This window comes from Sorex araneus, chromosome 4, assembly GCF_027595985.1.
Source record: "Sorex araneus isolate mSorAra2 chromosome 4, mSorAra2.pri, whole genome shotgun sequence".
Classification (NCBI taxonomy): domain Eukaryota; kingdom Metazoa; phylum Chordata; class Mammalia; order Eulipotyphla; family Soricidae; genus Sorex; species Sorex araneus.
Window position 1 is genome coordinate 144,115,698 of NC_073305.1, and position 24,573 is coordinate 144,140,270.

Here is a 24,573-nt window from a genome sequence, read left to right on the forward strand (position 1 = left end):
AGCACCTCCAGGAGTAATTCCTGAGTACAGGGCCAGAATTAACCCCTGAGAATCACCAGGCATGACCCCAAAAAGCAATTAAATTAAATTAAATTAAATTTAAATTCTTAAATTAAATTCTTAAAATAAATAATAATTCCAGCAAGCTGCCGAGAGTATCCCGCCCACACGGCAGAGCCTGGCAAACTACCCATGGCATATTCGATATGCCAAAAACAGTAACAACAAGTCTCACAATGGAGATGCTACTGGTGCCCACTTGAGCAAATTGATGAACACGGGATGACAGTGCTAGGTTATGCTATAAGAATTATGGAGCACAGAGAAGGATTAGATTTATGGTATTAGTCTGAATTTCCCCAGGAAATATGGTTTATGCTACAAATTAGGAACTGCAATCTTAGGGATAAAAGCAAAGTAGGGGAGAGGCAAAAACAACATAACCACACAAAGTACACAACCAATTAGCCTGTGAAATGGGACCATCTTTAGAGAGCCTGTAGAAGTGTGATTTCTCAGGACAGTCTTTCTAGAAGAGGAAAAATGGAAATTTTATGTTTGTTATAGGGTCCTATTCACCAATACAATATTCCCTGTACTTTCCACTAGCTGAGTAAGTACCAAACAGGCCCTCACACTCTAGTGCTCAGCATCAACCTGAGTCCCTAGGAAAGAAGGCATAGATGCACAGCATATCTATGTGGCATGTGATCATGAGGCTATGTCCAAATATTATAGACTGTACTATATGTAGAACTAGACATGACAGCCACCTCTAGATCTAAAGTAAGTGACCAGAAATCTTAACATTACCTTGAAAACAGAAGGATTTGGAGGGAAGCATAAGATGGTGTCTTACATTCACCAGTGACTCAAGCACAAATTAGAAACTTCCAGTAACCCTAGAGCTTAATTTGTAGAATTGAAGAGCCAGGACCTTCCTAATTCCCATTAGGGACATTTTCCATTTTCAGTCTTCAATAGAAAGACACACACACACACACACACACACACACATACACACACGTCTATGACTCACTACCTCAGCGCAGGGTTTTTAATGTCTCCTATTCTTAGCATAAATTTGATAGACACACCCAAAAAGTGGTCACTTTAGCAGGAATTCTTTACTGCTGATTCCGTTTCCTCTATCCCTGTATCACTGTCATCCCGTTTTTCACCAATTTGCAGGTGCCAGTAACATCTCCATTCATCCCAGCCCTGAGATTTTAGCAGCCTCTTTTTACTTGTCCTTCCAAACGGTGCCGTATTGGAGGCTCTTTCAGGATCAGGGGAATGAGACCCGTTATTGTTACTGTATTTGGCGTATCAAATCCGCCACGGAGAGCTTGCCAGGCTCTGCTGAAATATTCTTATTTTTTTAAATTTTTTATTGAGTCACCATGTGGAAAGTTACAAAGTTTTCAGACTTTTGTATAATCTCAGTTGTACAATGCTCGAATACCCATCCCTTCACCAGTGCTCATATTCCACCACCAAGAATCCCAGTGTAGCTCCACCCCGCCCCCTCACACCCCTAACCCCCCCACGCCCCTAGTCCCCCCACCCTAAGCCCCCCCACACTGCTAAAATATTCTTAAAAAAAACAAAATGTGGGGCCAGTCAGATAGCACAGGGGTCAAGGTGCTTGCCTTGCAAGCAGTTGACCCCACACCAACAGGGTACCCTCAGCACAGAGCTGGGAGCAGCTAAAGCACCCACCCTCCCACTCCCAAGAGACAACCAAACAGTGGTCAGGGAGGAGAGTGGGGAGAAGCTCTGAAGCACCCATGAGCAAGCAACCAAAGTGTTGGAAATGCTCTTCTCACACTGTCTCAATGTCTGGATCTTGCTGGGGCGGGCGGGGGTGAGGAAACTGCGTGCAGGGGGCCTGTGATCTGCATTTACAACTCGCTGGTGCATGAGAGGTCACAATGATCTCAGAATCGACGGTGGAGAAAAGAAAAAGACCAGGCTCGGTTCCCAGTTCTGGGTTCCCACATGCTGGTCAGGTCATTGAACTCAGTGGAATTCAAACCAAGGCCTCAGGCCCCCGCACTCCCAGCCTCCGGGATTTTAAAAGTTTTCCACATCTCCTTTGCCTAAGCCAGGCAGCACCAGCAGGAAGGAAGTTGCGTTCCCGAGGTCCCTCGCTTCCTCCTCAGCTTTCTCACTAATGGTGACTTCCTTCTAAACTCCTTCTAGTTGCTATGACTTCTTCAGAGGCCACCGCCGCCTTTGTCTGGGCAGGTCAGGTGGGAAGATGCTGGGAGAGTCACAGGCCGCTAGGCTGGCCTGGCAGACCGGGGTCCGCAGTGTGGGCGCGCTTATGTATGGGTCCAGATCTGGGGTCCCTGTTTTTCAAGCACCCGGTGGCCGGGTGTGCCCGTATCACACATCCCTGCACAATTTCCTCTAAACAAACAGAAAAACTAACACACTGAACCTCAGTGCCATGAAGCTAAAGAACACATTCAATTCCATGACTGTGAAATCTGAGGTAAGGAAATTCCAGTTAATGCAAAAATCTCTGAAGATGGCATTTTCTTTTTGCTTTTTTTTTTTTATAATTTATTTATTTTTAATTAGAGAATCACCGTGAGGGTACAGTTACAGATTTATACACTTTTGTGCTTATACTTCCCTCATACAAAGTTCGGGAACCCATCCCTTCACCAGTGCCCATTCTCCACCACCCGTAAACCCGGCGTCCCTCCCACCCTCCCCAATCCCATCCCCCCCACCCCACCCTGCCACTGTGGCAGGGCATTCCCTTCTGTTCTCTCTCTCTAATTAGCTGTTGTGGTTTGCAATAAAGGTGTTGAGTGGCCGCTGTGCTCAGTCTCTAGCCCTCATTCAGCCCGCAACTCCCTTCCCCCACATGGCCTTCAACTACAATGTAGTTGGTGATCGCTTCTCTGAGTTGCCCTTTCCCCGGAACGTGAGGCCAGCCGCGAAGCCATGGGGTCAACCTCCTGGTACTTATTTCTATGGTTCTTGGGTATTAGTCTCCCACTCTGATATTCTATATACCATAGATGAGTGCAGTCTTTCTATGTCTGTCTCTCTCTTTCTGACTCATTTCACTCAGCATGAAACTTTTCATGCCTATCCACTTAACTACAAAATTCTTGACTTCCTTTTTTCTAACAGCTGCATAGTATTCCATTGTATAGATGTACCAAAGTTTCCTCAACCAGTCATCCGTTTTGGGGCATTCGGGTTTTTTCCAGATTCTGGCTATTGTAAACAGTGCTGCGATGAACATACATGTGCAGATGTTGTTTCGATTGTACTTTTTTGCCTCTCTGGGATATATTCCCAGCAGTGGTATTGCTGGGTCAAATGGGAGCTCAACCTCTAGTTTTCTGAGAATCGTCCATACTGTTTTCCAGAAGGGCTGAACCAGTCGGCATTCCCACCAGCAGTGTAGAAGGGTCCCTTTCTCCCCACATCCTCTCCAACAGCGGTTGCTTTTGTTCTTTTGGATGTGTGCCAGTCTCTGTGGTGTGAGGTGGTATCTCATGGTTGTTTTGATCTGCATCTCTCTGATGATTAGTGATGCAGAGCACTTTTTCATGTGCCTTTTGGCCATTCATATTTCTTCCTTGGTAAAGTTTCTGTTCATTTCTTTGCCCCATTTTTTGATGGGGTTGGATGTTTTCTTCTTGTAGAGTTCAACCAGTGCTTTATATACCATTGATATCAACCCCTTATCTGATGGGTATTGTGTAAATATCCTTTCCCATTCTGTGGATAGTCTTTGTATTCTGGTCACTGTATCTCTTGCGGTGCAGAAGCTTTTTAGTTTAATGTAGTCCCATTTGTTGATCTCTGTTTTTACTAGATTGCTTAGTTCCGTGTCACCTTTGAAGATACCTTTATCTTCAATATCGTGGAGGGTTTCGCCGACCTTGTCTTCAATGTACCTTATGGTTTGTGGTCTAATGTTGAGGTCTTTAATCCATTTTGATCTGACTTTTGTGCATGGTGTCAGGTCAAGGTCTAAACCCATTTTTTTGCATGTGGTTGTCCAGTTGTGCCAGCACCATTTGTTAAAGAGGCTTTCCTTGCTCCACTTCACATCTCTTGCTCCCTTATCAAAGATTAGATGATCATACATTTGGGGTTGTGTGTAGGGATATTCCACCCTGTTCCATTGGTCTACGGCTCTGCCTTTGTTCCAGTACCATGCTGTTTTAATTGTTACTGCTTTGTAGTAAAGATTGAGGTTGGGGAGGGTGATGCCTCCCATCATCTTTTTCCCAAGAATTGTTTTAGCTATCCTTGGACGTTTGTTATTCCATATGAATTTTAGGATTGCTTGATCCATTTCTTTGAAGAATGTCATGGGTATACTTATAGGGATCGCATTGAATCTGTATAATGCTTTAGGGAGTATTGCCATTTTGACAACATTGATTCTCCCTATCCACGAGCAGGGTATATGTTTCCATTTCCTCATGTCCTCTTTGATTTCATGGAGTAGCGTTTTGAAGTTTTCTTTGTAAAGGTCTTTAGCCATGCCTCCCGAGTGCGCCCCTGGTTCTTTTTGCTTTTTGCAGATATCTGGTTAATACAAATGTGATTTACTTAGAAATTGTGGTGGAGGGAAGTGGACACCGGTCTTATGATTGGTGCTGGAATATAGTGTGTCTAAAACTCAACTTTGAATAATTGTAAAATCATAGTGTTTTAATTAAATTATAAAGAAAGAAGGAAGCACCTTTTGGCAAAGATCCTCAAGTCAGTGGTCTAACTTTTGAAAACAACAATCTTGTCAAAGGATGTAGTTGATCACATAGTAGTTGGTGGTATTTATTTCACAGTCAAGTCAATGTGACTCATTGATGCCTATTTGAATTGAAGATGCTATCTTAGACCTGACATGACTTGAGTGAAAATAATTAGCAGACTGAAGATGTCTCCACACAATGGCTGGTATGTTCCACCTTCAGAATGGTGACTTTATTTCTTCACTCTCATATCACAGAATTGCAAAGTATATGATGAAGTAATACTATATTGAATACTTTTGTATCTTTTATATAAAATTTTTTATATTAACTAAAAGAAGAAAGCAAGAAGCTATGTTGTATTTTTATATCGATTTTGAACATCTATTTTGAGGAACAAGTTTAGTCACAGAACTCTAAGTTTATTACTTTAACAAAGCAAAGTACTACTGGTAATAGTTAATGTCAGTCTTTATGAATACAAATGCTGTTATAATATTCAGCTTCTAGCCATGATGTTTTTTTTCTGAGACTCATGCATATTTCATTGTCTAGTCATTCTGAATTTAAAGTAGAGAGGATGTCCTTTTAAATGCACAAACAATGATGAAAATGTGTATCAGAGTCTCTTCTCCATTTCTGCTACTAAAATTATAGGAACTGTGTGTCCTGTGTTAGAATGCATCTGGTATGCTATTATATATACTACATGACTATCAAATAGCTCCCTGTAAAGAATTCAAGAATTCCACCCCCTACCATATTTAGTGTTTTTGCAAGACAGCACCTTACCAGGCTTGGTCAGAGAAATGCAGCAGAAAATGGTGTATTAATCTTAGTGTCTAACTAGCAGATGAAACAGAGTGAAAGCAAGATGATTTTTGTCTTTCAGAGCTAAAGGTTTTTTAAGATAACTTCTTTTATATACCTAGGATTGTACCTTTATAAATGTTGGTTCGCTCATACATTAGATCTTTTTTTCATCCAATTTGATCCTATGTCAAGGATCATATTGAGCTCCTTACATAGGTCAGGCATATGCTGCACTTATGAGCCACATACCTCTCTTTCATTCTATTTTATTAATTTTATTTTTTATTAATTCTATGTTTATTGAGTATGTATTTCTTTTCGGGAGCTCATGAATTAAAGCATATGGTGAATATTAATATAGAGAGCGGCATATGTATCGATGAGGACACATAATTCAGTCTCAATGAATAAAAAGTGGTCAAGGGGAGCATCTATAATGAACTCAAAGATCCTAAGACAGAAAGTGCTGAGGAGACCATTTATGAATCAAAACACCCAGATAATTTGGGGCAATAAAGGAAAAGGTGGGAATTCAAGGAGGGAAAGATGGAGTCGGGGGGAAGAAGAGAGGTGGAATTAACTGTCCATCTCTAAGTTTGTATTTTTCTTTAAATACTAAGGTTTGGTGACTCTATTAATTGCTTTGGTGCACAGACTGTAATGACTACAGTGTCTACACTTTTGAAATGGGGAAAGGACCTATGAACTTATCAGGAAAAAAAAAGTGCCATATCTTCCTGTTTTACAAGCCATGTTTATTAGCATGACCAGTAAACCGCAATTTGCATTTTCTATCAAATCATACCAGCAGCAGTTGAATGACATGAACACTAATTAAAAGCAGAAATTGAACATAGCAAATTTGCCTTTTTACTGCACTAAAGGAACAAGAATAGGCATGCACTGACCTCTTTTTGAAAGGCATACATTATCGTTGTCTTGGTTGTGGATTTTCATCAGTTAGTGTTTCCTTAACCTTTGTTTGTCCCAACCTATACTACAATATTGCTGGAACCAGTCACTAAATCTTCTAGAACCGTGTTCTGTGTCTTTTGCGGGAAAGAAAAATGTATTTTTTGCAGCATAATGATGGTGTAGCATAGTTATTAAAAGGATAGAATTTAGAGTCATATCTAGTTTCCATACAAAGTTTTATTACTTTTGTGACCTTGAGCTTCCTGCTTAGCCTCTGTAAACATGAATTTATTTATAAGCTGGAGAAATAAAAATATCTGCCTTATAAGGTTATTTTGAGGATTGTGTATAAGTAACAGTATATTTAGACTATATCCAATACTTGACATCATAAGAATTTATTAATCAAGAATTATTCTTTTATCTTAGTTGGTTTTATTTTTCAGTTCATTAAAAATTATTTATTTTTTGGTATTGAATTACTATGTCACCATGAGATAGTTACAAAGCTTTCATGATTTTCAATCATAAAGTGTTACAATTCCAACCCCCAGTGTACATTTCTACCACTAATACCCCCTCCTATCCCTTCCACCAACCCCCACATCTCTATAGCAGGCACTTTCTTCTCTCTGTCTCTGTCTCTTTCTCTGTCTCTGTCTCTATCTCTCTCTTCTCCTTTTGGGCATTATTGTTTGCTATACAGATAATGAGAAACCATCATATTTTGTAGTTTGCCCACTTTCAGTACACATCTCCAATCCGGAGCAACCCATTCCAACCATTATTGTCATAACGGTCCCATCCATGTCCCAATGTCCCAACCTCCCTATCCTCCAGCATTTGAAGTAGGCTTCCAACCTCGGACCATTAGTCCTGACCTTGGGTGTTAGCCTCTTACTATGTTTTGCTTATTTCTTTTTTATATATCCCACAAATAAGTGCAGTTATTCTATGTCCTCTCCTTCTGACTTATTTCATTTAGCATGATACTCTCCATTTCCATCCATTTATAAGCGAATTTCATGACTTGATTTTTTTCTGATAGCTGTATTATATTCCATTGTATAGAAGTTCAGTACATTTTTAAGAACCAGCTTTAGTATCTTGCTTTAGTAGCACCCCAATGTCAAGAATTGTGCCATAATTCATCTTTGTATGTGCAGTACCTGGCATTCAGAAGGCTGTTTTACAGTATATTGACACATGGTCATCAGAAGATCTGAAATTATGTTCTCTAATATAAGTAATATATCATTTTTGCTTACCTGCTTTTGTTCAGGAAAAGCACAGGAATTTGTCAAGGCTTTAGGTAATATTTTATGATCTTAGTAGCTGTAGGAATTATTGTATCATAGAAATCATTTTCAACCTTCTTTTCTCAAGAAGACACATTCCATAAACAGCATTCTCCAGTGGGGGCTTACTCAGCATCAGGGACAACTCTCTGGTTGTGGGACTCTTCCCATTTCTCTTCCACTTAAGAATAAAAATGATCAAAAGCAATCCAATAAAAACCTAGTCATGAATTCACCCTAAATTAATTTTAAGTCATTTTACATGTTAATGTCTATCATTATTATTGTGTTATGAGGTAATTTCTTTAAAGGTCTCTTTAAATTCTTCAAAATTTTCCAAATTCAACACTTGAATTTCTCACTATTTCCTGTCCATGAGTACTTCTGTTTCCTTTGTTTCCATGACACCAGTATCACTCTAATAACTCTCTACTCAATCAAAGCTGATATTTCGGGCCTGGAGCAATAAATAGCACGGTGGGTAGGGCATTTGCCCTTTACATGGCCGACCCAGGTTCGATTCCCAGCATCCCATATGGTCCTCCAAGCACTGCCAGGAGTAACTCCTGAGTGCATGAGCCAAGAGTGAACTCTGTGCATCACCGGCATGATCCCAAAAAACAAACAATAAAAACACCCTGATATTTCAAAGGGTGGCAGGGACTTCAAATAATCTCACACCATTTCTCATTCTCCTAGACTTCTGAGCACCAGTTAGTATTTCAGCTACCCATGCATGAAAGTCCTTAAGTTCTCTGGCATCATGAACTATCTGGTTTTCCCCTAAACCTTCTAACAATTTGCACTCCAGTGGTGTAATTCTTCTTCCTCCTATTGCCCTAAACTGGGGAATCCTCAAACATGTTTCCTAGGCACACTCATTGTTTCTCTCTTGTTCTCCTTCACTTGGTGATTTTATCCATTTCCAGTACTTTAGCTATCATTCTTAAATATATAATAGCAGTCTCTATATCTCTTGGTTGAATTTTCTATCCAACTATGATTCCACATTTCTGATATTATTGGATCATTTTATCTGGCATTTCAAGCTCAACATACACAAAGTGTATTTTCTCATTTATAGTAATATTGATAAAAATATTTTAACATTATTTCTTATTATTGGATATGGCACATATTTAGCCAGCAAAAAAGTCTTTAAGTCTGGAGAGGTAGACCAATAGATCAAGCATGTATTTTGCATCCTATAGTCTCCTGAAAACACCCAGAGTGATTTCTGAGCACTGCAAGATTTGAATCAAGAATGCAAACCCAATACCAGTAAAACCCTTGAATTAATTCTAGGTGTTTTTATTCATCTCTACTTTTCTCCAGTTTAGGCATCTGCATTTTACCAAACTAATGCTATGTAAGCCTACCCTACACTGTCTTTCAATATCTCCACTTTCTTCTCCTGAATGATATTATCTAGCTGTAGATGTAATAACAACATTATACAAGCTTCACAATATAGCAGAGGAGGAAAAAAAGGTGTAAAAGCAATAATTGCAGTATAGTAATACAGAAAAAAAGATGGTACATCCTAGGGAAAAAAGGGAAGATATAACTTTTCAAAGGGGATGATATATAAGCCAGTCTTGACAGGAGAATAACAGTTAGACTCAACATGGCAAAGTAAGCATTCTGGAACCAATGCCATGCAAAATGAAATATAAAAGGCCAGAACTCACTCTTTATTTTTAATAATGTAGGAGTACAGCCATTGATTAATCTTATTGAATTGGGCATGAATTCTACAGTATATATATATATATATATGTATTTTAAATTGTATCACCATGAAATAGAGTTACAAAACTTTCATGTTTGAGATTCAGCCATACAATGATGAAACTCCTATCCCTGCACCAGTGCATATTTTCCATCTTTCACATCCTAGTCTTCCCCCCGTCTCTATGGCAGACAATTTCCCCAATATTCTCACTCTAATTTTGGGCATTATGTTTTGCTCAAAATTTCCCACCACCATTCAAGCCTACCTGCCAGGGGCAGATGCTAGATAATTTATTTTTCATTGCTCATTTTGAATATCATGAGAGCTCTCAGGGCCATGATTTTAAATGTAAGTTTCTAGATTATAAATTGTTGGGTTCCAGAGACATCTCTGTATGCCACTAATCCATTTTTGGATTCAATTGGGAGTCTCTGGGACAAGGCTGTTGGTGCACTAAGATGGTGCCTGGAGGCAAATCGTGGGCATGACAGCCTGTCTGCTGGGTAGGCAGGGGCCCTGGGAGAACAGCCTAGAGATTCAGTTCTGGAATCTGCATACCTGGGTCTTGCTTGTGAAAGCTCTTGGTCACTGGGTTTCCATCTGGAGTAGGTGGGGAGAGTGCACCTGCTCCACCTGGGTGCCCTGGTGAAATTGGCTCAATATTGGACCTGGAGAGATCTGTTCAGCCATGTGCGGGTCCGAGATTAACTTTAACTTTTGATTTCTTTCGAGATTAACTATGGGTCTTTGAAATAAGGCCAATAAATGAGCTTGTATAGCTGAGCCGGAGGTGGTTTGTGGGTGTGGCTCCCACAAACCTAAGTTTTGGCCGTTTAATTTCTTGGTAAACTTTGTCTTAAGTTGTTGGGGTCTGGCCATAGGCACAGTGGCAATTTGGGGGTATCAGGAAGCCGGAAGGCACCGTCAGGCTGCTGATGCACTTGCCCCGCAGGCACAGGTTGACCTGCTGGCGGCACCATACCCCCCAGAATTCACTCTTAGAAAGTTTCTCTGTTGAAACATACAGAGCAGTTACTTCAAGGAGGAGTAATATGATGAAGAAGGAGGTAAAGCTCCTAAGCTAGTAAGAGTAAAAGGAGGACATTCAGGATCCTGTTTGAGCTACAGGTTACTAACAACCTCCTGCATCTTCAGGATCTAAAACAGAAACAGCCATTGATGATTTTTTACAGTTCCCCAATAGGGCAGTCATCTCAGGTTCCTCTTTGGTCCTTGTGGCTCAGGCGGACACAGCTCTACTGTGCGGCAGAGAAGTTCAGATCCTCCTCACCCATGGGACTGACACCTAAACTGGGTGATATTTGTCTACTTCTCTCTCATTTCACATAGTCTCAATATTCATTCTTCTGCTCATGATTCTGTACGTGGAAAAAGTATCTTAAAAGTACAGAAAAATGGAAACTTCAGAGCTTCCTGTGCCCCGGGATCACTCCTGGTGGTGCTCAGGAGGCCATATGTGGTACTACAGAGTGAGCCAGGTTGGTTGCATGCAAAGTGAGTGCCTTTCCACTGTTCTAAATTTCTGCCCACCACAGAACTTCTTAAGAGTTGCACTGAGAAGTCGTGTGATGTCCCTCCCTTTATATTCTGTTGGCTAAAGCAAGTCATGAGACTAGTTCATCAATTAGAAATGGACAGACAGATGTCCATCTCTTTTCTGGAGGACAGTATGAATGCAGAGGGGAAAATAAGAAGAAATATTGACAGCCACTCTTCATGACTTACCACAGGTCTTATAGGTCATTGCATTCTATTTGGTACCATAGTACAAATAAAAGCAACAGATATCCATTTTAAACTTCTATGTCTAAAAATATCTCTTTGCTGCTCATGAATCAATACCTTAAAATAAAGCAACAAAGGAGAGCTTGATACAGTATGGATTAATACCAAGAAAGTCTTCTATGGCCTATGTACTTTGCCTCTATATCCACTATATTTGCCACTACATTTTCTCTTCAGGAAACAAATGCAATAAACAAGATGTGATGGGTGTGTTTCATTTTTTGTTTTGTTTATTTAATATCACCAATATCTGCTCAGAATTCTATGTCCTATCCAAAAATATGGAACTATTTGTGCTGGGGATGAGGACGAGAAGCAAAGAGGGAGAGTAGGGTATGTAATAACACAGTTCCTCTGCTTAAAGCTTTATCTGTTTAGAAATACTACTTCATGCTTAACTTATATTTCCATTCTCTAAATAAATCAGGAAAATCAGATGAGGCTCTAAAGGGAAGTTGGAAGTCTGCTATATGTTACCAGGGACTTTTTCTGTGGCAGGTATATAGGCATATGTAATGATAAAGTCCATGTGGGTATTTTATTTGTGTGCAAAGTGAACTTCTTACTTCTTGCCTCTGGTCACTGCTATAATGGTCTACAGGGACCATGCTTATGAAAAAGCACACAAATATTTTTATAATTTGAAATGTTTTATTATATTATTTTTGTCTCTTGATTTTTTCCATAATTCAACTTTTTATAGATTGACAATTTTAACTTAAACCAAGAGAATCAAAAATGGTACTTTCTTATGAATGCTTCCTAGAGCAAAACAAGATCTAAATTCTGGGAATGAAAAGCAGATGTTCCCTCTGGATTTCGGGAGGCTGTCTACCCTATTTACCTAAGTGTTCCTGGATCCAGAAGTTCAGTCCGTCAAAATCTCTCTGGTAGACATAAGTGCCTAAGGATAAGATTGGACCATGAATGCTCACTGTTCAAGGGCTCTCTTAATACACAGCAGGATGGTGTTATTGCCACCTCAACCTCCAGGGGGCAGTGACTAGAAAACAGGATCCCATCATCTGGTTTCAAGTCCCAGTTTTGCTATTTCTTATATGACGGGCTAATTCCTTAACGTCTCTGAGCTTTATATATTTCCTCCATAAAATCTCTGTAATAATTGTGCCTTCTGCAAAAGACTACTGTGACAGAATTTTAAAAGCTATCTTAGCTCAGTAAAATGATATCAGTGCTTAATTAATTTTAACTGCTATTGCTTAAATGGATTTTCTGCTGATCTTTGCTATGTTTCTTTTTTTTATCAGAGAGATGTTAATCTCCGTGGCTCTGGGCCAGGTGTTATCCCTCCTCATTTGTGGAATTGGCTTGACCAGCAAGTACCTGTCAGAAGATTTCCATGCCAACACACCAGTCTTCCAGAGTTTCCTCAATTACATTCTTCTCTTCTTGGTCTATACCACCACACTAGCTGTCAGACAAGGTAAATGGCTTTGTTTCTCCTCTTAAAACATCTAGAAGAATGATGAGCCATAATTTGATAACTTTTTATGCTTACAATATTATAAGACAATTCAAAACCCCAAGTCTCACTTTTCTATTTTGCAGTAATACAGCAACCAAAATGAATGAATAAATCACAAAGATTGATTTATAAATTGTGTGAATTCAGCAGGAAGTAAGAAATGCATGTATAGGCAGAAATGTGCAATTGCTCACTCTTTGAATTCCTGTTAGCTTTCTTTGAATCCCTCAGTGAATCTAAATAGAGTGCTCCCCTGGAACCTGGAGCAGCCTGATCTGACAAATAATGTCACCCCTGAGAAGGCTAAGGGAATCTCAGATAAAAAAAAATAGGATTTTTAGAAAACTGACACTAGAAAGGCAAAAATAGCAACACAAAAAACACTAGTAATAATAAAAGGGAGACGAAAGAAAAGAAACTCAAACCTTACCTTTGGTGAGATGCTCCTGTTAAAGCAGGTACAGACTCCCAGGTTCTTGACCTCATACAGTCAATCTTGAAAGCAAAGGGTGAAGATCAAGTGGCTGAATTCAGAAAAGACTTTAAAGAAGGGAAAGGAATGGAAATGATCGCAGGGAAGCTCCAAAATTGTGGAAGGATCTCCTAAAGAAGAATCCCAGAGAAAGGCAGAAATCTTTCCACTTTTATACCTTTTTAACAAAGAGATGTGGGGGAGCACACCTCTTTGTTGTATTCTAAGAATGTGGACCAATGATGCAGGTATGAAATGATTGTTATCCAAGTTATCAGCGCATTTCAGGCCATCCAAATTATCAGACATCACCCCATCCTCTGACACCCCATACTGCTAACTCTCTTTCTTAAGATCATGTTCTCCTACTCTTGCCCTGTCTGTTCCCCTTTATTCCTGTTATTCCAACGAAACTTAAAATAGATAAAGCAGAGTCAGGGAGATGCTTCAAGGGTCAGAGAACATATATTGAGTATTCTTGCCTCAGTTCAATCCCTGGCATTACATACCCCCATAACCTCATTTTGTAAAATGTAGTCCCAAAGGCCTGAGCACTGCTAGCATGGCCCTGGTGGTCCTGGATACCAGTGGGACCTGAACAGCTTATCATCCTCAGGCCCTAGTGTTGATCTGCCAGCCTTGTTGGCCAGAAATTGCTGGGAGTGACCTCTGGGTCCCCTATGCAACACTGGGAGGACTCGCCACCCACCAAAAAAATATTATCTAAAGCAATAAAACAAGTTCTTCTCCAAATTCAATTGAAAGAAAAAATATTTAAAAGGTCAGCTGTAGCTTTGTGTTTGTGTTTTATCCCTGTATGTATTCTTCAAAGCTTTATGATTGTATACTTATTCTGGTGTTAACACTCAATCCATTGTCTAGAAATAGCCAAGAAGTTCACCCAAATAGTATCTGTCAATCATTAAACTTGTTTTGGGAAAAAAAAGACTTGAAAATAATTATATGCCTCAATTAAAAAGGATATATAGGTATGTATATTCCTAATAGTCATACCATTTTGGTAACTTATAAAAATTGTTTCAATTTTTGAATTTCTCTATTGTATCACTATCTTCAGTAGTATTATTAAACTGAAATGATTTGATCAGTATTAGGTTAATTTTTTTTTAGTTAAAGAAATTATTTTTTCGTTACTATTTGAGTCAGACCCAGCAATGCTCAGGGGTTGCTCCTGGCTCTGCACTCAGTAATTACACCTTCTGGTACTTGGGGGACCATATAGAATGCCAGGAATTGAAGCCAGGTCGACTACATGCAAGGCAAATGCCCTACCTGCTATACTATTGCTGTGGCCCCTACGTTTTAGTCTTGAGGGACAATAAATAGGAGCAAGTTAGGACTGAATTTTCATTTAACTTTGGGTTTGTTTAAAGCTTTATAGAAGTTGCTATGATTCACTTCTCAAAAAATGATATTATTCATGCTCTTTTTTTTAAAAAAAGTAAATTTTTTACTTTATTTTTGGAAGAGACCATGCCTGATATCGTAATCCATGATCTTTCTTCGAGGTGCTCAGGGGACTATATACAGTGCCAAGGATAGAAGCTGGGTTGGCTGTGTGCACCTTACCTGCTAGACTTACTATTTCTCTGAACCAATAGACCTAATCAATAAAAATACTTTCTTGATTTTAGGGGTTTTTTTATTTAATAAAATACCCAGTGGTGTTCGGCACGACTCCCTAAAAACTGCTGGGGGTGGTCACTTGGGAGTTGCTCCTGGTAGTTCTCAAGGTACTATGAGGTGCTAGAAACTGAACCCTGGCCTCCAACATTCAAAGCAGGTACATATGACTCAAAGCAGGTGTATATCACAGCTGAATGTGATCCAAAAAGCAACCCCCCCAAAAAATACAGTTCCTTATACTGGTGTAGCCTCAGATTTTTTTTATTTTTACTTTTAGTTTTGTTTTGAGTCATACCTAGTGGTGTTCAGGGCTTACTCCTGTCTCTGTGCTCATGATCACTCCTGGCAGAGCTTGAAGGACCAGATGAGATGCCACATATTGAGCCCAGGTCAGTTTCATGCAAAACCTGCTGTGTTATCACTCCAGCCAATCTCTAGGGGTTATAAAAACCAAGCCATCTAGATTACAGTATAGTGAATTATAATTAAGATAAATCTTTGGGTCCTTGTTCATCTTACTTTCTGGGAGTCTGGAGATTTAACAAAAACCCACATCCAAAAAAAGAAAAATGCAATAAAATATATGTAATCCAGGAAAGAGAATTTCTTGATACAAAAAAACCAAGAGAACTAAATATCACAAAATACTTTAATAAAAGTTAACTATAGTACTTATATTTGACTGGAGAAATTGCTCAATGGATGAGCACATGCTCTACATATTGTAGGTCCTTGTTCAGTCCCTGCACCAGATTGCTCCCACTTTTTATACCTCTTCATTGCTAGGTGTGACCCTGAAACCAATACTTCTATTGAGCCTTTATAAGGTGACTGCACATGTCTATGAATTATCTCTTTTATTCTTTCAATTCACAGACTGTGTTTTTACCCAAACATCTAAATTAGGAAACTGAGGCTTCACCAGTATTAGAAACCTATTGTATATTTTGGTTTTAGTTTTACAGTTACATCCATTATACTCATGGCTCTGTGCTCAGGGATCAATTCTGATGGACTAAAGCCAGCTGTGTGCAAGCAGTTATACCTATTGTATTATCCCTATAGAACTAGGAAGTATAGAGGCTCCTTCTAGGCCAGGGCTCTGTGCCTTTCTAGGTGTGTGTACCCACCCCCCCCCCCCACTACTACATACACACACCTCCTACATTTTTTAGGTCCATAGGAGGCAAGAAGAGGAAATATAAACAAAACCCTTAAATGTCAAAATCCTAAATTAGAAACCTGGCCTGGGTGCAAAGTCTAGTGTGTTCTACTTAGAAAGAGGGAAGAAGTGATTATAGACACGACTGGGGCCACAGAGAATGGGTAAGTGCCCTAGAAGGAAATTGTTATCATTACCTCAGATTATCACTAAATTTGTTGGCATGTCTTTATTTGAATGTTTACTCACAATGTTTGTTTTAAGCTTCATCTTTGGAAATAAATTTAATAGGCTGGCATTAAGCTAACATCTGGAAATCAACATAGTAATTACATTAATTTTGTATAAGCAGATTCAGTACTATGTGTTAGAGACATAATAATCTCTTTCCTCACGCACCTCAGGATTTTCATGGAGTGAACTACAGAGCAAAGAGACGAAAAGGATGGAAAGTCTAGTGTATGTGTGGGGGATTTTCTCATAGTTCTCCCTTGGTATTCCCTGACCACGCTCTCTGAGGCCACAGACTAGGACGGAACCAAGTGTCTGTCTTTCCAGTTCTCTCAGTGCAGACATCATTGCTGGGCCACCATATATTTTGATGCCCCCTTAGATCACATAACAAAAAGATGTTGTATCTGGAAATATAATTTCTTAATTTGCAAATTAAATGTTTTAAATTTCATTTTTATTAAGATACCATGATTTATAAAGTTGTTCAGAATAGAGTTGCTTCAGGCATACAGTATTCCAACAACACACCACCACCAATATCCCCTTCCCTCCACCAGTGTCCCCAGGTTCCCTTCCATACCTAGCCTTCCCCTTTGGCAGGTACGTAACAAATCTATTTCATAATATTTGCTCCAACAAAACTTAAAGGAATGACAAATTGAATTATCATCAATTTACTCGAGCAGGTGCCAGTAACATCTCCATTTGTTCCAACTCTGAGATCTTAGCAGCCACTCCTTACTCGTCCCCCCCCCCCCAATGCTCCAGGCCACTTTCCACATGGGCCTCACGCATGAGTGAACATATTCCTGGACACATTATCATAAAGGGTAATATATATGTGTGTATATATACATACATATATATATATATATATATATATATATATATATACCTCTCGGAAATCCCGGCAAGCTACCGAAAATCCCGGCAAGCTACCGAGAGTATCCCATTTGCACAACAGAGAGAATCATCATAAAATTAATAAAGTCAACTTGCAATTTGTGATGATTGATTGCTATATTAACCTTTCTCTTTTTTATTTTTTTATTTATTTTATTGAATTACCATGTGGAAAGTTATAAAGCTTTCAGGCTTAAGTCTCAGTTATACCATGCTCGAACACCCATCCCTTCACCAGTACACATATTCCACCACCAAGAACCACAGTAAACATCCCCCCACCCCCCCACTCTCCCCCTGGGCCCCTACCTCGCCTGTATAGCTGATAAATTTCACTTTACTTTCTCTTTACTTTAATTACATTCAATTTTTCAACAAAAAACCCTCTCTATTATTGTTAGTAAGCTTTCTTAGTCTAGTGGTGGGCAACCATATGCACAGCCTCATGTGCCCCACCTCCCCAATTATGTCTTCACCTTTGGATTTTTTATTTTGAATACAGTGTGTCTTGTTTTTTTCCTATTTGAGTCTAATTTCAATGGAACTCTTTCTGGCCTCTTGGGTCTTGGTGCCTATATTCCTAAATCTGAGAAATCCTGGTGCATGATTTCTTTAACTATTATTTCTTTATCAAATTTGCATCTTTGTTCTTCAGTGACTCTGATAGTTCATATATTATTCCTCCTTAGCTTATTCCATAGTTCTTTGGTATGCTGTTCACTCTTTTCAGACTATTTCCACCTTTTGTTGTTTCCTTGTGGTTTCAACCTTCTCATCTTGGAGCTCACCTGCTATTGTTTGGCTGTTTAGAGTTTCTCTGAGTTTTTAATGTCACCTATCATGCTTTTCATTTCAACCTTTCTGATTTTTTACTCATATGTTCTCGTTTTGACTCATGTATTTTTGTGCTTTGCTGACTACCTGTGCCACAGTTTCTTTGAATTCATTAAACATCCTCATCATGGTGTCACTAAAGACATTGAGCTGGTTTTGATGTTTGTGTCTCCGGGGATATTATTTACACTCATTAAACTTGGTGGACTTCTATGTGTTATAATAATTTTTTTTAGTGTTCTTACAGTTTGGTAGGGGATGAAGGGTGGGTGAGGTGGATGAGTCTTTGTAGTTAGACCCTTGGACAATGCTAGGGGATTATGCTGGAGTTTGCTCTCTTCTCTACCCATCTTCACAGAATGACAGGATGTATAACTATGAGCAGCATGTAATTTGTTGAGTGAATTTGGATGCATGCTTTAGTAGTTGTGGTGTAGGCCCTTAATATTGTGCTGCTCAAGTGTAGAGGCTGCTGGGACCTAGCCAGAAGCAAGGGACTCTGCCGGGTCTTTAGGAATAGGCCCAGTGAGGTCAGATGGAAGCAAGCTTCATCTAGAAGGGCAGAGCAGAAAGCAGAAGTCAGGAATATGTATGAATGTATGTATGACTTTGTTTCAAGTTTGATAATTTTGGTAATATCTAGATACCTATTATTTTACTAGGTAATTGAAACTATTTTTAGAAATTGTTTAGGCAAGTAAGTTATACTCATTAAATTAATGCCTATAATCAAACTGAATGTACATAGTAGGGCTTTGAGAACTGTAAAGAAAAGCTCACTTATTCTTTTTGAGCACCTCCAAGTGCGGCCCCTAAGTAAAACAAAACAGGACTAAACAAAACAAAAATTATGCTAAATAATACACATGAGTATCTAAATGGAAGTGGTACGTGGTATGCTGGACACGCTGTGTAGTCTCCAGGTCCTCTCCATCCATGCTACTCTCCCAACACTCCATGTGCTTCTCAACTAGGAACTCTCTGAATGCCGCATTTCTGTGATTTTTTTTATGAGATATCATGGACCATTAATTCCACTTCCATATAATCTTCTTTCTCAAATAAATTGGAGGGGTTAAGTGCAGAAAATGTCAAAGCTTTTAATCTAAATTTGGTCTTTTTGATGACCAGCCTAGATGCATGATCCCACCCTAACTCATCTTATTAGAACAAAAAGCGTTGTTGTGACCCAGGAAATTTAAGTGGGTTTAGTAACTCTGACTCAGGTACAAGAATAGAAGTTCAAATCATAACTTCAAAGAAGCTCAGAATAATTTAATCTTGAGAAGCTAGGAGAGTTTTAGGAGCTAATCAGGGACAAAAACCTTAGTTGTATATGTAAATTATAACATAATATATTGTATACACTATATCTAAAATTTCACAAAATATACCTAACAAAGTACAGTGGAGTTTCTAAAAACTTAGAAATTTACCTAAAAAATTCTCAACAGAAGACAAACGTCTACTTTCTTCATTCACACTTCATGTAATGCTGAATCAGGAAGCCTGGGGAAATGAAATACAAAGAATATAAACAAAAGGAAAGAAGAAAAGCCTGGATACAACTGAAACCCATACATTACAAATGTTTTCACATTTGTAATGTGAAAACAAGAACTATGCAGGCTTTTACAAACAAAAGGCAAAATAGGAAATATTTCTAATAAAAAAAAAGTCACTAACTTTTCCATCCATGAGTTTCTCTTACCCAGTATTATAAAATGCTTAGCGCTTCTCCAAACAACCTTCAGGAGTTTTTTAATAATAGATATGGTCAGTTACTCTCTTGGAAATTTTTAACTTCTGAGCGTGTCTGAACTATATCATTTTAAAGCAATCAATTATTTCCTCCTCCATTTTTCTGCCAATTTTTCTGTGTTCTTGTCTATAATTACTTTGTTTTCCAATCAACAATATACTCTGAATGGGAGAAGTAAGTATTGTGGGGTAAAGCAGGGATGCTGTGGTAAAAGGAAAATGCTTTAATTACTTGTTTTCTTCTCAAACTCATAGCGATGAACAAAAAAATGTATCCTTAACAGAAGTGTGAATAGAATGAGAAAAACATTTTTATACAAAGACTCTGGAAAGAAAATAAAATGTTGACTCTATTGAGCAAGATTACATATATTTCTGTTGAGTGGTTTCACAAATTTTGCTTTTTCATTGAAATATATTTTTTTACAAACTCTTCCAATTTTGAATAAAATAAAAGCTTCTAGCTATAAGCAGTGTGTGATGTGTATTGCATACATTTACTTTTGAGCAAATTGTTGAAAGATAAACTACTGAATCATTTACATATTTCTTTATGTGAGTGTGAAAATGAAACAAGTCTATAAAAGTAATAAGCAAAGCTCATAAAGGTATCATTATATATGATTCCTTTGATTTTTCCAAAGAGAGAATACTGAAAATAAATGTGTATTTTTCTTGATGAGAAACACTTGCATTTCACACATTAAATTCCAGAAGATGAATCATAAGTTTAATTTTACTTTGAAGTAAGGAGATTGAAAGATAAAATAAGCTTACGTATTTCATTCTCATACTCTCTCTTAGACTCCTCTACCCAACATCTTCCTTTTTTCACCCAAATATGGCAGAAGAGTTGAGACAGAAACATACTAAATTACAGCAATGTATACACACAACAACTAGATGTAATTCATAGTCCAAAAGTGCAACAACACATGAATGATTTTCTCATGAGTGGTGCCCCCAGTTATTTCTCCTTTAAGGCTTGCATAGGGAAATTAGTCAGAAGATAGCTTTTTGCCTCTTTCGACCCACGCTACATAAAACATACATTTATTATACATTTATTAATGTACTCATTCCTTGTTCTTTTCTGTACAAAAACTACACATCTTACATATAACTACCTAGGTCAAATAGTTAGTTACCAATGTTGCAAAATTTAAAATATCTGTGTAGTTAAAAGAAGTTTAGGATTTCAGAGTAACATAGAGCTCTCAGAGGGCCATGTGGTCTTGGAAACAGGTATCTGGCAATCCACAGTAGCTAGTGTCTAAAGTTCCTGCTTCCTCACTTCTGGTATCACAACTTTCATAATCTTTGCTCTGGCTTATGTTGGAATTTTCTTTGACATTTACCACAGAATTAAAAAACACACACCAAACCAGAAAAAATTGTTTTTTTGTACTTGGAAATTTCTCAGAATATAATGTTGAATTCTACACACACATAGCTCAGTTTCCTCTTCCCTTGGATAACTCTGACTGAATCACCGAGGAGCAGAGGCTGCTAGTGGGTTGGCAGAATAAAAATGCACTTGGCACATGTAAATACTGAACTGTAATTCCCTTGGGAGTCATGGGGAAAATATTACTGTCACTTACCTAAGTCTAGTGAGGCAATATTCATTGGATCCTCTTAAAGTCTCCCTTGTGGGAAATTACTTGGCAAGCCTTCATTCTATTCCATGTCAGGTTGCGTTTATTTTCACTCCTTTACTGTGATTGGAGAATTTTATTCCCCATGATATAAAAAGGTTGTGCCTCTGGGATTCGTGATAAATCCTCAGCAGGCACTCTGTAAAAGTTAGGCCATGTTATCTGTGATGGAAGAAAGGAGTGAGTGGGGGGCATGTTATAACATACTAGAAAATTAGTAGGGAAAAATGTAAGAGAAAATTAAAACCCAATTCTTGTAAAACTGCCTGCTAGTGTATGGAGCAACTGAAACTTTTATGTATTATTATTGAAAATACCAAATGATACCATATTTATACAATTAAATAATTTCTTATGAAGTTAAACACATACTTTTCACATATTTTTAAGAGAAATAAAGTGTAAGTCTACATAAAGAACAATATGTATATGTTCACTGCAGCCATGTTCAAAAGTGCCTTAAGCTATTAAGTCACCCAGAGGCTCATCAACTAGTGAAATGTTAAACAAAGTGTGGTGAATCATATAATGGAATGATGGAGTACTACTCAGCCAATAAAAATAATAATCTTATGAAATATGCATATATGGAGTAATCCCAAATGCTCAATATAACAAGTCAGATGCAAAATATTTGATGCTATGCAAGTAAGTATTACATATTAATAAGTTGTAGAGAAGACAAAATTATAAGATCAAGAATTAGTGGTGGCCAGATACTAGCAGTTGCGAAGGACACTGACCACATAAGTAAGAGGAAACTTAGTGCCTGATAGAATTATTTAGTATATGATTGTTGTAGAGTTTATATAACCAAATATGTTTGCCAAAACTTTTCAAACCATGCAATTTAAGAGAAAGAGTTTTGTCATACATAGATTTTGGGGGGATATATGTGATTTAAAGTAAAAAAAAATCAGTCAGTAATTATAATTATTGACTTCTCTGTGGTTACTGTGGTTGAATAATGTATCATCAAGTCCAATTTCTAATCAGTTGCTCTTCTCTTAGTCACCTAAGTATATGAAAAGGAGAAGTTTTGGTGCCAGAAGACATCTCAATGGGCTAAGAGTATGCTCTCTATGCCAGAGACCCAGGTTCAAGCCACAGCACTACATATGGTCCCCTGATGACTTCCAGGAATGACTCCTGAGAACAGAGCTGGGAGTTGTTCTGGAGCAATACTCACTCTGCCCCTCTCCGAAATGAAAGAATAGTTTCCAAAAGAATGTAACTCCATTGGGGAATTTACTAATAGAAAATGAACTGAAATTTATTAATTTTATTCCTCTAAATAATGCAAAAGTTTATATACTTCATATGAATGTAGTACTTAGAGGACGATTCAGCACCAACTTTCTCAGAGTTTCAGTCAAACTTATATAGCATGACCGTAAGTAAACCTCGTTGCATGCAGTCAACTTGAGTTCAATTCCTGACACTCCATATGGTCTCCTGAGCTCACCAGGATGATCCCTGAGCACAGAGCCAGGAGTAATCCCTGAGCACCACCAGATGGGCCACTGTCACATTCTTCCTTCTCCCCAAAATCAACTTATTGCATGATCAGCTGGTGCTAAAGTGAATTAATCTCAAAGAGAGTGAAACTCACATTGTACTTTCAATATCACTTAGTGCAATAAATGACTTCTAGTCTAAAAATATGAACATGCAGCATCATCTTTTCTACTTAATAAATCTTCAAATAAACTTAGACACATGCACTCTATACATCAAACCTGCCCTTAGTCCAATGTCAGATATGTCATTAATCTATGCTTTTCTTATTCTTTCATTACAAATAGCATATAAGCTTGGAAGAAAGGATTGTCTCCCTAGTTGATCTAGAGTCCATGCTAACTGTTAATTCTGAGAATCTTTAGGCATTCATCTACCCATGCTGAGAGCTGGCATGGAGCAATACTCATTCTTGGCACGCACTACTGCATTCTTGTGGGAGATTGAAGGGTGGTTACAAGATGATAACTGTATTGCCTGAAGGAGATAAGTCTCCTTCTGCCAAAATAGTGCTTTGTATGTAATTAGTGTAAAAATTCAGAGGAATAGAGTTTATCCTTACAATCATCTTTCTCATTAAAAAAGAATCATAATGGAAGAACAAAGCAGTCCCTGCAGTGAATTGAATTGCTTTCCTGAAGTTTTCATTAAATCAAAGACTCAGCAGTTAACCATCTTGCCGACACTATTGCAGTCTGCTGCATGAGATCTGCAGAAATTTTTATTTTAAAAAGCAAAGGTTTTTTTTTTCCTTCACAGTATTAGAATTATGTTGTTATTCTCTTTGGATTAGAATTCTCTGTCTGTGCATTTGTTGAGCATCTGGTTTCATTGGCTTTCATATCTGATTTTTTTTGTACCAGGAAGAAGATAGTATAACTATCCAGATTTAAATATGTTGCTTACAAATGGTAGGTTTTGACTATAAGTTGGAGCAGGTGGCCCTTCAGGGACCTATGTGAGTAAAAACAAAGGATATAGAATCAGAGTTTATTTCTGACCCTTTTTCTTGTTTTACTGCTTCATTTTTCTGCTTATAAAATAGCATAAATATTACACATGAATTTACCAGTAACTGCCTAACTAGTCATAGCTAGGAAAATGTCTAACCTTATAAATAATACTTTGAATTATTTCTTATGTAAAACAAGTTAAGATGTAATTTTAAAGAATTAGGCCTAGACTTTTCAATTTCACAAATAAAAATTCAGGAACCATTCTAGCAAGTTTTTATAACTTGTCTGTATTATATTTTATTTATTTTATTAACAAGTATGAGCAAATTGTTCTTACAGATTTTGTAGACAGTAAGTGAAATGATATATGGAAAATTTCCTAATGTACGCACGTAGAACACATTTCATGAATTATATCTGCCATCATCAACATTACATTTGTTAATGAGTATTGATCTTCTTCCACAGCAAGGTGAGTTTTTTTTATATATATATATATATATATATATATATATCAAACCCTCAATTTGAATAAATTTTACCACAAGGACTCTAAAATTTCTTGCAATATTTGTGCTATCTAACTTGCATTTGGATGTTAGAGTAGGCATTGGTATGACCTAGAAAGGCATCAAAATG

The 24,573-nt window shown here is 37.9% G+C and overlaps 1 protein-coding gene across 1 annotated transcript in view; it reads left to right on the top strand.

Annotated features, from left to right (window-relative positions):
- SLC35F1 (solute carrier family 35 member F1) overlaps nt 1–24,573 on the top strand; it is a 481,371-nt gene that overhangs the window by 269,343 nt on the left and 187,455 nt on the right. Inside the window, exon 2 of the mRNA XM_055135200.1 lies at nt 12,572–12,747. Coding sequence (XP_054991175.1) covers nt 12,572–12,747 — 176 coding nt within the window. The remainder of the gene's footprint in view (nt 1–12,571; nt 12,748–24,573) is intronic.